Genomic DNA, 18,032 nt, shown 5'->3' on the forward strand with positions numbered 1-18,032 from the left:
TTTCTGTTACAAGATGATAAACTGTAAGTGATTCCAGTGTAAAAAAAAATGGTCACTTTAAAGATTTTCTTTCTGGAAGTAACGATTATAAAATCACAATTGTTATGTGAAATTTTTACATAAAGTCAAGATATCTTTATTATTTTGCTATAAGAAAAATCATGTGAAGGTACCTTATTTTTTTTTTTTTTTTTTAATGGTGCTGAAGCATTAATGTAATGTATTAATACATGTATTGTTATTTTTGATTGATTAGATAAATACTTTAAAAATCAGTTCTGTTGTATTTGTTTTAAAACAGTGTGATTTAAAAAAAAAAAATCTTACCTCTGAATAGAATTTTGTCATATTTAAAGATAATGTTGACCACCTTGTCTCTTGTGGTTTAAATTATCAGTATCATCTAATTGAAAAAGAAGATATGCACTTGCAGAAACTGAAACAGTGGAACATTATGTTAACTGCTATTCTGAATTTCAAATTGACAAGTCCTTAACACAGAGCACCTCACTACACTAACAAGTTAAAGTAGTTTCCTATCATTAGTTTCTTTCTGATTCTTTGCCAGAACTCAAATTTTGCATATAATCTTACCATTTTATGAAAATAAGGTGATGTGGTATGATTACCAAAGTTCAAATAAAGTGGATGTAAGCAATTATTTTAGTACATAACCCTGTCCCATTGTGGTCATAGTACCTTTTAAGATTAAGTGGAAGATATTCATCACCATTTATTGATAAATTGTTAATTGCCCTTATGCTTCATTGAATGATGTCAGAATATTTATAACCTGTTATGGATACTACTTTGGTGTTGTTTTTTATGCCCCACCTATGATAGTAAAGGGGCATTATGTTTTCTGGTCTGTGAGTCCGTTCGTCCGTCCGTTTTCCCGCTTCAGGTTAAAGTTTTTGGTCGAGGTAGTTTTTGATGAAGTTGAAGTCCAGTCAACTTGAAACTTAGTACACATGTTCCCTATGATATGATCTTTCTAATTTCAATGCCAAAGAAGAGTTTTTACCACAATTTCCCGGTCTACTGAACATAGAAAATTATAGTGGGAGTGGGGCATCCGTGAACTTGGGACACATTCTTGTTAATCATTTTTGAAACCTTACAAGATTGATTATAATACACCATTTTCTACCTTGTTTTGTCAAGGTGTGTTTTACTATTATCTTAATTGAATAGGAAAAGCCAGTTTTCAAGTAGAAGGTCTGTGGATCTTCATGGTACTATGGATATCTCCACCAATAAAATTTGGCTGATACGATGAAACTGAACTTGCCTTAAGAGGCATAAAATAATCAATTATTCATTACTTTTGAAGAAAACAAGAGGACATATATAAATACTTATAACACATCTGTCTGAGGGTTATAAAAAGAACATGATATTCATTTGAACAGGTGAGTGAATTATGGCATCAGGAATTGCACAAAATCTTTTCACTTTCATATTTACATTAAGAAGTGATGTGCCTTCCTTTGCATTTTAATGAAGAAGAAAAAAAACAATGATAATCTGTTTTAATGGCTTTCTTACTAGCGAATGTTGAAGCTGAAGAATCATTGGTGTGAATAGACGTTTGTCAAGTCTGATAGAATAATAAAAATTGGTCCTATTATAGAAGTAAGCCCCAGTGAAAATTCTGATAATATAATAGGAATTGTCCACAGTGACAGTTCTGATAGTATGATAGAAATTGGCTCCAGTTTCAATCAGGATGACCCTGCCGTTGAAACACAAATCATACTTGTTAGGATGCATTCGCTGTCTTGTCAACAGATGCAAGCTGAATATCTATCCAAGAAAACAAAACGAAAATTAGCAGAACTTGCTGTGGGGGATAGTGTCATTAAACCAATTCCTCAGTATGATCATGCACAAACTGAAATATCGAAGATATTACGTAATTATTGAATTCTGATGCAGCACTTAAATATGTAAATGTAAAAAGAAAGAAAAAATGTTGTGCATTTCCCGATGCCATAATACTCTCACATGTTCAAACAAATTAAAGTGTTTTTGTATTTTCTAAATTCAGGTTAATTCGTGGTTATTAAATACATATTTCAAGTTAATATCAATGTGGTTTTTTTTTTTTATATCAAATCCATTCTATACATTATTGTACAAGTTATAAGTGAATTTTAGTCATATATTGTACAAACTGTAATTTGAACATGTACTTTTTGTACAAATTACAGTTTGTACAAAGTCAAAATACAAGTTGAAATTTGAACAAAGATAATAATTTGTACAAAATGATAACTTGTACACAACATATAGAGGGCTGATCTTACCATAACGATTGACGTTTTTAACAACCTTGACTGGCTATACAAAAATCTTTTGTCGAAAACTGACAACACCATGACTAAAGAAAAAAGACAATTGACAACAACAGTCTACAAAACATTACACCGTAAACTGCAGTTTGGAATACACGAACACAAACAACGAGGTATTGGTGCTGCGAAAGCACATGTCAAAATGTTCAGACAATAAAATATTGTCTGTATCTAAAATCGACGACTTTTTTTGGCTAAAAAATCCATGATTATGAATTTATTTTAGCTGTCTTCATTGAACTCCATTTTTAACCATGCCACTTTTAACAGAATATATTTTGTTGCATGTCAGAATTCTAATGAATGTCCATCGGAAATTTATGTTGCATAGGGCATACAAGAGCGGATTAATTGTGCTGTTGACATAGCATAGCCAGTAAGCTGAAATATAAAGAAAAAATATGAAAAAGGAAAGCATTTTTGTAAGACTCGTTTTAAAATATAACTAAATTTAACTTGTTTTTTTATTTTTTGTTTCTTTTTGTTATTTGGTGGTCACTTTAAACTTAAAAATGTCCTATGATGAAAAAGTTAACTTGGGGTCACAAGAAGGACTCAGAAATAACTATTGATGTATTGAAAACGCTTACACGCACATGAGATGCAACACGTACATGCTGAATAGAGCATACAAGAGCGGATGAACTGTGTTGTGGATATAGCATGTTACATTGTTTTGGTTTTTTTTTTAGAATTTTAGATAAACTTCCAGTACTAAAATGACTATAAATTTTAAAAAAACGAGCATGCTTTCTTTGATACGATGCATAAACATTAGTTACTAGTATAACATTAGCTAGTGCGATAACTCCTTTTCATTATTCAGTACATACGTATTAAATATTTGCTTTTTTATTATGTTAAGTATCTGTCAAGTTACAAAATTGTTGAAATGAGGTATTGCAAATTATTTCTTAAAAAACTTATCTATTTACATTTATACATACCAATATGATACACTGCATTCGGTACACAGTTCGTTCAAAAACAAGATATAATCACATTAACACGATATGGTGTCCATGTTATAATAAATGCTAATGGAATGGCGGTCAATGTTCTTGCAGCTTTATCGCCTTCTCTGTCATAATATGGTGTCCATGTTATAATAAATGCTAATGGAATGGCGGTCAATGTTCTTGCAGCTTTATCGCCTTCTCTGTCATGATGAGGCTTTCCTCCTTTCCTATCAGATATGCCATTTATAGTAGTAACTGTGCTATTAATTGATGCATGTATATCGAGTTTGCCGCGACAATTGTTTGTTGCTTTGCTATCTGGAATTTGAGCGCGACATGCATATTTTGACTTAAAAGCAGCATGTTCTATTGCAGCACTATAAACCCTTTGATAGAAAGCAATCATGATAAAAACTGGCAGCCAATACGCCAAAACGTGAGTAGTAATGGTAACATAAGCATTTGAATGTAGAAATTGAATGTAACAATCAGTTTCTGGTACGGTACGCTCGCCTTCTATGTAAGGCATTGCAAAAATCAAGGGTATCCAGAGTAAACTCGAAATGGCCCAAACGGAAATAATCATTCTTAAAACATTTTTAGATGTCCTATAAGCTCTGTAAGTCAATGGTTTCTTGACGGAAAAATATCGGTCTACACATATGATAACTAAATGTAATGCCGATGAATAAGTCATGACATAGTCCATTGATAGCCAGAGATCACATAGCAGAGAACTGAACGGCCAATATCCAAGGACAACATAAACAGTATATAAAGGCATTGATATTAACCCAATAGCTGAATCCGAAACAGATAGACTTACGAAAAAGTAGTTATTTAGTATTCTCAGTTTCTTGTTAATTCCGAAAGATATCATCACCAGAAGATTTCCACCTAGAGTTAAGACCGCAAGAATACTTGCGAAAAGAGCAATCAAAATAGACTGCGATTTAGTAAATTGTTCATACTCCGTCAATGTTTTATTACCTAGTGAGTTATTTGTTTCCATATAAATACTGTTGGAAACACCCAGCTCAGCGGTCTCTGTAGATGTGTACTTCAACGTTGACATTTCCACCGTCGACTAACTGAACAGCATCAAAATATGTCCAGATTCCACGGAAGACTTCCAGTATTTATGAAATTTATCTCTCCCATGGGACATAGTTTGGTAAACAAATCATTTATATCAGTTTAATTCAGCTCTTTAATCAAATAAACTCTTTAATTAATTTTATTCATTTATGGAAAATTTTGTTTTGGATTGATGTCTATGAAAAGTCTTCCACCGAATAGGAATTATTCTAATAAATTAGTAATGCCATACGAAATGGATGAACATCTGAAATTTAAAAAAACGCACATGTTAAGATAATCTCATTCTGGTACGAGTGTGACTAACATGAATTGTCCGATGGAGAGCTGAAGAAACATGTAAACTGTGTGTGTCAAACTTGGCGAGCCAGAAATATGATGTCCGTTATTAATTTTATTTCACAATTAAAACAGCATGTTTATCTGTAATATCAGAAACAGTTTTATTGCATTCTCTATACGTATCTACTATGCATAAAATAGTGGAAATACATATTGCTTGACGATCTGTTGAGTTTATCCTCGAGTGGTGTTTTATTAAGATCCATCAACATAACCAACTATCTGCAGTCTATCAAATAAGGAGCACTTTAGGGAAATCTGGCATCTGCCCATAAAATTAATTCATTTAGTCAAAGATAAAACATTGGATGTTTACTGATTTGACGTTCAATCTGATTTTCACTGCTTAAACGGGGGTTGCATGACCATGAAACACTAGTAAGTGTCATGAATCCAATAGTGCTTTTACTCAGTAGCATGGAAATTGCATCAGTTGAACGTTTCACTTTTAGAAAGTCCGATACTCTGACATATAAGTTTCATGCGACCACTTATTTCGGTTCAAACATCGATCATGGTTGAGATTAATGTATGACATGAAATCGTCATTAGGAATCTTGCATGGAATTATACGAAAAAGAAGAAAAAAAAGAGGAAAAGATGTATTGAGTGATTATTCATGAAAATAAATTGTCTTGTCTGAAATTCCCACTATTTCATAAACGCTGTTATTTGTAGTTTTTCTAACATACTTATATTTTTGATTAAAACAAACTTTGCAGATGTTTCCCCGAGTTTTTAAGAATAATTATCACATGAATTAAATATCAACACGAGTACGAACGAGTATAGATAAAACATATGCAGCCCAATACCATCATAAAACATAAGAAAAGACAGGTATCTTAGAGCTATGTTTTAAAAAAAATCAAGTTTCTATGCATCTTGTAGCACAGGAGAAGCCATTGATCGCCACAATTCGAGACGAAGCAAGTTGTAAATTAGTTATAAAATCAACAATCTACATGAAATTTCTTAACGGATAAACGCATAGAGATATATGGTTCATCGAATTCAGCAATCTTACGGATCCTGAATTACAAAAGAAATGTTCTGTGTAGGTTTTTGCAATCAGAAAATCTTGCAATGGTGTTTTTTTTTTAAACTGAGTTCTACTGTGCACATTGCCGTGTGTTTCTTAATTCTATATTGGTAAGAGGTATAGGGGAGGATTGATATCTCACATTCATCACAAACAGAGGCGGATTTAGGGATAAGTGTTCGACTTATTGGTAAAGATTGCCTCTTTCATTTCAGAACTCATGGTGGTAGCCGAAATTGAATCCACGCGGTAACCTGCGAATTAATGTGTAGATATGTTGAAGTAGTTATTGAAATTTCATTTTCAATTACATAATTCATAGAATAAATTTGAATAGAGCAGCAGGGAATATTAAAGAAAGAAGATTTTATTTAATTTTTCGTGGAAAAATATATGTTTTTACATCGAAAATATTAATAAAGATTAAAATCATTGGACTCAGAACATACGGTGATCAGATACTTAGAAACAATTATAATTTGCAGTTATAACATTGGATACGGAATTTGACTGCAAATAAACTGCTTATCGAAATCAACCTCTCCAAGGTCCCATTTGGTGGTTTCATTCGTCATTTTGAAAATCTTGAATTGTGATGTTTTTTTCTGTTACAGTAAGACTTAAAAAACATAATTATATCAAACACTGTCATTTAAGGGCAATAACTCCTTTAGAAGGTCATCGGGAATCTTGGTGCGAACAAAAGTTATTTGAGTTATTGCATATATGTTACAAATACTAACGATATCCCCGTTACACCTGCACTTGTTTAATGCATGCGATTTTGAGGTGGAAGGTCTTGATGCTGAGTTTCATAAATCTCCGATTTGTAGTTTCTAAGAAAAATACGACAAATTATTAAAGAAATCAGAAGGGCTGACTTATAAATACCCCTAATTTCATAACAGTGATGCAATCAAAGGAAGATTTCTGATCTGTCAGATCTTCATTATCTTTTACGATTTTCATCAGTAATATTAGACGATCTTAGACAGTAAATCACATTGTACCATTATGTTCTATGTGACCGACCAAGAATGGTTGTTACTAAGTTTGGTTTTTAATTGGACAGGTGATTATTGAGGAGATATTTTATAAATGTTTATTATTACATTAGACATATGGAAAGCGATAGACGTACAAAGGACGACCGAAATAAGAATACCTCTCAAGCTCACTAGCCCTTTCGGAAACAAAATATGCTTCAATAATTCGTCTATGCATTGCATTCTTTAAAAACTAAATTTAAAAAAATCTAAGATAAGTCCAAGTTCACGAATTTTCTAATTAAGCAGCTTATATTAATGAAAACTGTGCAATTATAAAAGATCAAGTATTTAACACAAACAAAATTGAAAAAGCGTGTTATGGTGAAAAATATCAGGAATTATAAACGCCTCCCGAAAAAGAAATCAAATTTTTCAAAAATCAAAAAGGATTTTTTTTTATCTTTTTTTAATTTTGTTATGGTAATATAATTTGAAATAAACATAAGATTGTAATAAAAAAGGGAATATCAATTTTATACAATAAAACACTACAACATTAATCGACTACACATGATGAGTTCAACAAACAATGACAAAATATGTAACAATAAAATTAGTTGAACAATTTCTATTCAATTGTTTTAGGGAATTATAGATGAGACTTTTATTACACAATTATTGTTGAGTTTACAGACCTCAAAAATGAGATGATTGATTGTATTCAGTAATTACTTTTAGTACTATATTTTAATGGATATGGCATTTTAATATTGTGCTGTCTTGTTATTAAAGTCATTAATATACAAATCTATATTGTAAGGAAGCTAAGTAAAGAGTAATGCTATAGCTTATATAGACATTGACAATTTAACATTTCGCTTTAATGATATAAAAATTCACGCTAAAATCCGGAGTTATCATTTGGAGCTAAAAAGTCCTATCAATTATTTAAAAATCACCCCACGCCCCCCCCACACACACACATCCCCCACTCGCACACACTGAGTGAAACAGTAGTATAAAAAAAAAAGATGATCGAAATCACGTGCAATTGTCGAAATGGCGAAGTTTTCAATGTTATTGGGATTGATACAGCATCGGAATGAATGTACGAGCTTCAAATTGAGAGATTTTGGTGACAACTTAATATCAAGATTACTATAGTACTTCATTGATATTTTTTCTAAAAGTTGTTCAAAATAAAGAGAAGGACGAGATGTTTTCAATGTCTAGTTGCAAATATTACATGAGATTAAAGACGAGATGGTTATTGGTGCGATGTGCATATGAACCCTGTTTTATACTAGACCGATACATTTACCTTAATTTGCTAGTTCAAAAGGTAACTGTCCACATGCGACATGTCATCCTATCAGGATTCATATTATTTCGACTCCGAGTCGACTAAATGTATATACAACAATGCAACAATTTTAATTACGTTCATTTTGATATATGACATATGATACTTGGTTGATACCTGTTTGTCTCCTTTTTTTCTGAACTGATTTCTAAATTCAATATTTCATTATTTTGGTCGATCATTCACACAATTTTTCAACTTATGAAAGCGACGTTTTATCAGAGACCTGATTGTTTTGATCCATTCTGAGAAAGTGTCCAGTTCAACTTCTTCTCGTTTAGCCCATGCTCTGGCGTATACCTCAATGGAATCCATAATTATTTTGAAGTTATGGTTCCAATTGATGTGTTGGGGTTCTATAAACTTAGGACCATGTGAAATCACCTTTCGGAGATTTTCATGTTGAATTAAGTTTAGATCCCCAGTAATAACATGGCGAGAGGATCTGTAATTAAAAGGTGAGTGGGAACAGTCATATGTCAGAGTGTATTTATGTATTGTAGGATACAACAGGAACAGACTGATTTTGAAAATAAATAGGAATTTTAGATATTACCTTCTTGTGATGTAGACCTCGATGTTTCATACCTTGTTTATAGAAACCGTGGGTCACAAAGTAATCTTCTGTCATATATCCACTTCATTTTCATGGTTCCAAAAATGCTTGAAAGAGGTATATTTGTTTTTTGTGAATTACTCGCTTATTATGAGTAATAGGATCACTATTTTGTTTTGTTCACACATCGTGAATGTAATGGAATTTTATGCGACTATCATACAAGTGAGAGGTTTAGCTAGCTATAAAACCAAATTTAATCAACCATTTTCTACATAAGGAAATGCCTGTACTAAGTCAGGAATATGACAGTTGTATCCATTCGTTTGACGTGTTTGAGCTTTTGATTTTGCCATTTGATTACGGACTTCCCGTTTTGAATTCTCCTCGGAGATCGGTATTCAAGTAATTTTACCTTTTATAAAGCGATTATTTACAATCTTTAATAATGTCCTGTACCAAGTCAGGAAAATGGCCATTGTTATATTATAGTTCGTTTCTGTGTGTAACATTTTAACGTTGTGTTTCCGTTGAGTCGTTTGTTTTCTCTTATATTTGAGTGTGAATTCACATTACTATAAGACGTGTCACGGTACTTTTCTATCCCAAATTCATGTATTTGGTTTTGATGTTATATTTGTTATTCTCATCGGATTTTGTCTAATGCTTAGTCCGTGTCTGCGTATGTTACATTTTAATGTTGTGTCGTTGTTCTCCTCTTATATTTAATGCGTTTTAGTTTGTTACCCCATTTTTTTTTGTCCATAGATTTACGGGTTTTGAACAGCGGTATACTGCTGTTGCCTTTATTCGTATGTGTCAGACAAGATTCACCAGACCGCAACCTCATTTTATGGATCAGTGATCAAGATTTATGTTAGTTTCTTCTATACTACTAGTATCTAAGCAGGATCTGAACTATATATGGAATGATTGTTAGGTGTATATGTCAGTCTAGGATCAGACCTTGACCTCATTTCCATCTTCATTGCTCAATGTTCAGCTTTTCTGTTTTGGTGTTTTTCAAGTACTATAAGCAATATGTCTGCTATGTTTTGTGTATGGGACAAATGTAAGGTGTACTGGCATGTATTATCTGATCTTGACCACATTTTATTGGTTCATTAGTTAAAGTTGAGTTTTTGTGTTTTGGTCTGTTTTAAGAGTACTATTAGTAATTGATCAAATACATTTTGTGCATGGAATAAATGTAAGGGTAAAATGAATGCAACAGTAGTATACTCGCTGTTCAAAAGTCATAAATCAATTGAGAGAAATCAAATCCGGATTACAAACTAAAACCGAGGGAAACATATTAACTATAAAGAGGAAAACAAAGGAATAAAAGGAATACCACAAACGCCAAAATACACCTCAAAAACTAACAAAACCTTTGAATAGACTTATTAAGAAGGGATATAGTTACGATGCTGTTGTCAGGTCATTTAGATTGCATATTTTTTAGCGTTAATATTGATTCACTTATAGGGTCTTTGCATCGGAACTAAACACATTTATTCAAAAACCAGTTGTTGGCATGACACGGGTTATGTTCTTCTCATATATGTTATGATGGTATGATACTAAACCCCTAACGGGAAGGATTGTGCCTGATGTTCATATGATGAAATCATAATTTTTCAGTCAGTTTAATTGGAGTCTGGAGCTGGCATGTCAGTTAACTGCTAGTAGTCTGTTGTTATTTATGTATTATTGTCATTTTGTTTATTTTCTATGGTTACATCTTCTGACATCAGACTCGGACTTCTCTTGAACTGAATTTTAATGTGCGTATTGTTATGCGTTTACTTTTCTACATTGGCTAGAGGTATAGGGGGGGGGGGGGTTGAGATCTCACAAACATGTTTAACCCCGCCGCATTTTTGCGCCTGTCCCAAGTAAGGAGCCTCTGGCCTTTGTTAGTCTTGTATTATTTTAATTTTAGTTTCTTGTGTACAATTTGGAAATTAGTATGGCGTTCATTATCACTGAACTAGTATATATTTGTTTAGGGGCCAGTTGAAGGACCCCTCCGGGTGCGGGAATTTCCCGCTACATTGAAGACATGTTGGTGACCTTCTGCTGTTGTTTTTTTCTATGGTCGGGTTGTTGTCTCTTTGGCACATTTCCATTTCCATTCTCAATTTTATAGAAACGAATTATTTGATAACAACTGCCATATTCCTCACTTCATACAGAACAGTTTATGAAAACATTTGGGGTTGAACTAGGTTTTGGGGCTAGCCAAACCTCCTGCTTTTTTTTTGGCAATGTTAAATTATATCGCTAAAATTACAATACGTGTCTCGGTATTTATGCATCGAAGAGGGACGAAAGATACCAATCGAACATTTATTTATTTGGTTATGATTGGTTTTTTTTGTAAGTACGGCTAAATATTGTGCTATGTCTTTAATATCGTTTGTGGTTTGAATGTTGTATTTTCGGTATATTTCACATATGTCTCATTCTCAGTTAAGTCGAGTTAAGTACGTCTGAACCAGTGACAACTCTACAACAGATCAGATGGATAAATCTGTTGTAGAGTTGTCACTGGCTCAGACGTACTTATAAATATAATTATTTTCTGTGACTGTATCTTACATTAATTTGTAGGATCCTTTACTATAGATAATTTAGCTGATGTTGAAATAACATCTTCATGCCTTATATATCATGTACTGTAGTACGACGCTAGATTAAAACTGACGTGGAAAGGTAACACCCGGCCACCGGAAGCTTCATTTTTATGAAGCCCAGGTGGTCGTGTGGTATAGCGGGACGGCTACAGTGCAGGCGATTAGGTGTCACGATATCTCAGTACCATGGGTTCGAATCCCGGCGAGGGAAGAACAAAACAAAAATTTGCGAAAGCAAATTTACAGATCTAACATTGTTGGGTTGATGTTTAGACAAGTTGTATATACATAATTTACACAGCCATGTATCACCATCACTGCTGGTGATCCGATGGATAAATCTGTTGTATAGTTGTCACTCGCTCAGACGTATATATGTTTTGCTTAAATATACTTTTTCACTTTTTTGGTCTTTTGGAAAATGTTGTTTGTGCTGTATTTAGACCCTTCTACAACGAAATTTGTTTTACATGCACACGTATGAAAATTGCGGTTTTTATCCAACGCAATCATAGGTTTGAACGTAATTTTCAATTTAGACTCGTATATATATTGCCATATTTCTGACTTCGTACTGGACATTTGAAGAAAATATGGTGGGTTGAGCCTGATTTTAGATATATATTTTTTAAGCGGATGGTTTGGCTAGCCATAAAATCAGGCTCAACCCACCATATTATTTTCAAATGTCCAGTTCGAAGTCAAAAATATGGCAATTGTTCACAAAAAGGCCGTTTCTATGTATGTTGGCGTTTGTTTTTATTGCATTTCAGTATTTCTGTTGTTTCGTTGTTTACCTCTTATAGTTGATGTGTTTCGTTTGGTTTTAGTTTGTAACCTGGATCTGTTTTCTGTCAATCGATTAATGACTTTTGGACAGCGGTATACTACTGTTGCCTTACTTAACTTCCACAAGCTAAAAAAAAACATTTTCTACAAAGTCATAGATGTGAACAAAATATATATGTATGTTACCTTGTGGCTCATTTACATTTTTGTACAGTTTTTTTTTTTAATCAAAACAAAAATATTTGTAAAACAACCACTTTGGTACACAATAGAGACACACACATTTCCACACTTTAGTTATGAGTTTTTATCATAACATTCATTTATAAATGAAAATAGCATCATTTTGAAAGAATGTACCAATTTTATCATTTCATGAATACCATGTGTTCGATATAATGCTTTTAAATCATATGTTCTCCTTTGATTCTGTATTTGGTATACCCATTGGGATTTGGCCAATTGTGATATCTCTTAACAAAATCATGAAACTATGAATGATGTAGGCAGCATGTTAGCTTTCGTTTCGATGTTTAACAAGGGGTCTTTCATCAAAATTAATGCTATGTTTATATCCAATTCATTGTGTAAATATCCATTTAATCAACCAAGAGGATGGAAATTCAGTTTATGATCAAGCTCAAGTGTCCACTTTTAGCTACCGTAACGGCAAATGAATCTAAAACATCACCTTCATTCTTTATGGCGCAGATTCAAGGTCATAATTATTGATTTTAGCATTTGCTTACTTAAATTTGGCATATCATGTTAAACTGCATTTCCCTTTTCCACATCAGAAAATGCATGTAGCAAGTCAAGAATATGACAGTTGTTATCCATTCGTTTGAAGTGTTTGTGCTTTTGATTTTGCAATCTTATGTAAGGACTTTCCGTTTGTTATTTTCCTCAGAGTTCGATATTTTTGTAATTTTACTTTTCAGTATATAATGCAATATTGAGGATAGCATACGCTAAATTCATTTTAGCACAAAAAAGTCATGCTTATTTCATTTTAAATATATATCTATACTAAATAAGTTTTAGCATATGCTAAATTGTATCAAGCATATGTTAAAATTAATTTAGGCTAGTGTATGATAAATTCAATATTTATGACCTCATTTCCAGACAAGAATTTGTGTATGCGCTGAACATTTCATCATATGCTTCATTGAAGTTCGGATATTCTGAAACTAATTTAGCATATGCTAAAATCAATAATTGTGAACTTGATTCCGTGCCATAATAAAACATACTAATAATCGGGTGACAACTAACTAATAATTGAATAAAAATCATGCAAATAGACAGGAAATACAAAAAACAAATGCAATTACAATTATTAAAAATAATATATATATCGTTTATAACCAAGTTCCTGTACATCAAACGGCCAATTTGTTCCTTAATAGATCTAAATAAATTATTTATCGCCAATACTCCATTTCCAGCCACTTTATAATGATACTAAAGAAATCACGCACAGGACTGAAACATCTGAATTGATAATTTTTTTCTATGTAAGGTAATACCCAATTTTACAATTGATGTAATTCTGATTCTAGCTCAGAATAGGTTTATCGTTAAACACTATCAAATTGATGTTCTGCGCTAACTCCTGGTTTTTTTATCATCAAAAATTAAGGTCAGAAGAATTTGAAGCCTTAATAAAATCTTATGTCGAAGGCTGACCACACAATGACCAAAGAAAAGAAAGAAGAAAGGTTAGCAACACTCGACAAAACACTTCACAGTTAAATTTCCTCCTTATTCTTTTTTGCATGAACACATCAAATGGTTGAGCTCTCTTCGTGCGTTTTTGATAAAATGTGCAGAAAAAAGGCAATTCTATTGTTAAAACAAGCTATGACAGTACTCTCTTGAAGCTGCAAAACTGTTAGCTGTACTATATTAAATGGCAATGAATCTTAACATTGTTTTCTGCGATAAAGTATAGTTCTATGATTAAGAAGTTATTATAGTTGATCCTCATTGAACTTCATTTCTAACCATACCACTTTTAATAGAATATATTTGGTTGCATGTCAGAATTCTAATGAATGTCCATCGGAAATTCATGTTGCATAAGGCATACAAAAGCGGATTAATTGTGCTGTTGATGTAGCATAGCCAGTAACCTGAAATAGAAAAGAACAAATATGAAATGAAAACTACTGTTTAGGTAAATTTTTGTCAGACCTTTTTAAAATATAACTAATATTGCGCTTTTTCTAAAAAAAAAGTTCATTTTACTTATCGGCTTTTCATTGATACAAAATTCTAAATGTTCATCATTTTCCTGAAAGCATGGACAAGACCATTATTTGGTTCAAGCTCCGGTTGTCTATTGACAGATAAGTTCGTCTGTGACGCCACTTGTCTTACCCGAGGGTATCATCAGCCCCAGTAGTCAGTATTTCGGTACTGTCGTGATTTAACAAACTTTACTAAAATTGTCCGTTTATAATTTTTTTAATTTTTAAGAAACTAAGGTTTCAACTCACTCAGGCAAAGTTAGCTTTAGATGGATTTAGCTATTTATTTTAGGTATTTTTGACATATAGCTCTTCAACGGTTTCGGTACTAATACATCTTCGGATTTTAAATGTTTGGCATTGAGCGTTCCTGATGAAGGTAAATCCAGAAAAGCGCTTCGGACGCAAGAAATTATTAAACGTGTTGTTTTCAATGTTTTTGTCAATATCGTACGAGTTATAAACATTTAAACTGTAGGGTCGACAAAGATTCTAAACGTCTGAATCAAATAATACGAGGACAAGGGGTCATATCTAGCTTTCATCAACAATTTGCACAATAAAGGCAACAGTAGTATACCACTGTTCAAAAGTCATAAATCGATTGAGAGAAAAACAAATCCGGTTTACACACTAAAACCGAGGGAACCGCATTAACAATAAGAGGAAAACAACATACATATACATAGAAACAAACTATTAGATAACAACTGCCATATTCCTGACTTGGTAGAGGACATATTAAGAAAAAAAGGTGGCTTTAACCTGGTTCTGGCTAGCCAAACATTGCGCTTAATGGCAATGGTACACATACCGCTAAAATTACAACATTGCATGACGGAAATACAGTACAAATAAATGCAAGAATATCAAAGACAGAGAAATACATAAATAAATAATATAATAATTTAATAGTCCATTTCGGCATGTTAACCACGGAATAACAACAAATAACTAAAATTAATTTAGAACAGTACACCAAAAACAGCTTTACGAATATTGTAATTGTACTAAAACGTATCAAACAATAAACTCACCACAGATACCAGGATTATATTTTGGTATGTAAGAGGCGTTTTCGTCTACAAAAGACTCACCGATAATGCTTAAATCAAAAACAATTAAAAAGGGAATAAAAGCTTGTTAAATTTCGAAAATTTCCTCATTCTCATAAAAAAAAGGACATATAAATTATTTCAAAACCAAACCATCATGCAGTTAATACCAGAGATTATAAGTTCTCTTCATTTTGGGATGTAATTTAAAAAAATCTAAAACAAATACAAGCATGTTTTTTTTATTCAATTGTAACATAATACGGCATTTTTCCTTTGAAGTTTTTACGTGATAATCTGCTTAATAGTTCGGTTTTTGAAAAACTATGGTTTAATAAAAGATTGATATGTTATTCCATTAAAAAGAATCATGACATACTTTGCCTTATAACTTCATGTAGATAGGCGGAACTTGAACTATGGTTTAAACTGATATTTTTTTGTGTTAAACCATGATTGAAACTCCGCCTCTTTGTTATGCCTGATTGGCAGTTAAATGAATGCACGGTAGAAGGATTTCGTTTTTTTTTAACAAAAAGGACTTTTACTTACTGGGAATTCCGTCACTGACTTCATAAATTTCATTGGGGAAAATATTTTTTTCTAAAGAAAGAGCCGGACCATTTTGTTCTAAAAATTCCCAGACCCCGAAAAAAATCAAATTGAATGTGCCTTAGAGTAGCCCGAGTCGTTTAATTCAGAAAAAATGTCTGATGTGCCGTATTCCCAACAGGATCCATTTTCTCGTGCGCGAGCTAAGCAGAGGGCTAAAACGACACTCCTGGTTTTTTAATATTCCAAAAAATCATCAGGCCACTTTTGAATGATGTTACAAAATATATACACCACGCCTTCCTCATGAACATATTTAAACGAACTCATTCTGCGGATGCGTCGTTTAAATATGTTAACTCGTAAATAGCGTGGTATATATTATAATTAATGCAAACTGTACCATTCAAATAGTGAGTAGCTAAAATATTTGCTTAGTGTGATAACTCTTTTTCATTGTTTAGTATATTAGTATTAAATATTTGCTTTATATTATGTTTAATATCTGTCAAGTTAGAAATTGCTGAAAATTGTTAAAATGGTGTGTGGTTAATTTATGTCTTTTAATCCTATATTTTTACATTTGTACATACCAAAATGGTACACTGCATTCGGTACACAGTTCGAGCAAAAACAAGATATAATCACATTAACATGATATGGTGTCCATGTTATAATAAATGCTAATAGAATGGCGGTCAATGTTCTTGCAGCTTTATCGCCTTCTCTGTCAGGAGGAAGCATTCCACCTTTTCTATAAGATACTCCACTTATAGTAGATACTGTGCTATCAATTGATGCATGTCTATCAAGTTTGCCGCGACAGTTGTTTGTAGCTTTGTTAGCTGGAGCATCGGTTCGACGTGCATATTTCGACTTAAAGGCAGCATGTTCTAATGCAGCACTGTAAACCCTTTGATAGAAAACAAGCATAGTAAAAACCGGAAGCCAAAACGCCAAGATGTGAGTTGTTATGGTAACATAAGCATTTGAATATAGAAATTGAATGTAACATTCAGTTTCTGGTACGGTACGCTCGCCTTCTATGTAAGGCATTGCAAAAATCAATGGTATCCAGAGTAAACTCGAAATGACCCAAACGGAAATAATCATTCTTAAAACTTTTTTAGATGTCCTATTAGCTCTGTAAGTCAATGGTCTCTTGACTGAAAAATATCGGTCTACACATATGATAACTAAATGTAACGCTGATGAATTACTCATGACATAGTCCATTGATAGCCAGAGATCACATGGCAGAGAACTGAACGGCCAATATCCAAGAACAACATATACAGTATATAAAGGCATTGATATCAACCCAATAGCAGTGTCTGCAACAGATAAACTTGCTAAAAAGTAGTTATTTAGTATTCTCAATTTCTTGTTAATTCCGAAAGATATCATCACCAAAAGATTTCCACCTAGGGTTAGGAACGCAAGAATACCTGCAAAAATAGCAATTAAAATAAACTGCAATTTAGTAAATTGTTCATACTCCGTCAATGTATTACATAATGAGTTATTTGTTGCTATACAGAGACTGGTGGAAACGTTCAGGCCCATCTCTGTAGATGTGTACTTCAACGTTGACATTTCACCATCGACAAACTGAACAGCTTCCAAATATGTCCAGATTCCATGTAAGACTTCTAGTATTTATGAAATTCATCTCTCCCATGGGCCTGATGAATGTAGTTTGATAAAATCATTTAAGGCAGTTTAAATGCCATCTCGCTAATCGAAGAAAGTCTATAATTAATTTTATTCATTTAAGGAAGATTTTGTTTTAGATTGATGTTTATGAAAATTCTTCTATCGAATAGTTATGATTCTAAATAATTAATATTGCCATACGAAATTGATGCAAAATCTGAAATTAAAAACGGACATGTTAAGAGCACTTGGGAAGAGTATTACTAATGTACTATGTCCCATGGAGAGCTTAAGAAACATTTAAACTGTTTTTGTCAAACTTGGCGAGATAGAAATATGATGTAATACGTTATTTTTTTTTTTCACAATGCAACATCATG

General features: G+C 32.6%; 2 protein-coding genes across 2 annotated transcripts; both read right to left on the reverse strand.

Annotated features, from left to right (window-relative positions):
* Positions 1-2,548: 2,548 nt before the first annotated feature.
* Positions 2,549-4,524, reverse strand: LOC139514893 (muscarinic acetylcholine receptor DM1-like). The gene is made up of 2 exons (XM_071304484.1): positions 3,305-4,524; positions 2,549-2,738 (listed from the first exon to the last, which is right to left on the reverse strand). The coding sequence occupies exon 1, from the start codon at positions 4,389-4,391 to the stop codon at positions 3,339-3,341; it is 1,053 nt and encodes a 350-aa protein (XP_071160585.1). The 5' UTR covers positions 4,392-4,524; the 3' UTR covers positions 2,549-2,738; positions 3,305-3,338.
* Positions 4,525-14,038: 9,514 nt separating this feature from the next.
* On the reverse strand, positions 14,039-17,592 carry LOC139514894 (muscarinic acetylcholine receptor M2-like). Its single transcript, XM_071304485.1, has 2 exons — positions 16,590-17,592; positions 14,039-14,272 (listed from the first exon to the last, which is right to left on the reverse strand). Exons 1-2 carry the CDS (start codon positions 17,590-17,592, stop codon positions 14,124-14,126), a joined length of 1,152 nt encoding a protein of 383 aa, XP_071160586.1. The 3' UTR covers positions 14,039-14,123.
* Between the last annotated feature and the right edge of the window lie 440 nt (positions 17,593-18,032).

The sequence above is a fragment of the Mytilus edulis genome, chromosome 3 (assembly GCF_963676685.1).
Source record: "Mytilus edulis chromosome 3, xbMytEdul2.2, whole genome shotgun sequence".
In the NCBI taxonomy this organism is placed as follows: Eukaryota; Metazoa; Mollusca; class Bivalvia; order Mytilida; family Mytilidae; genus Mytilus; species Mytilus edulis.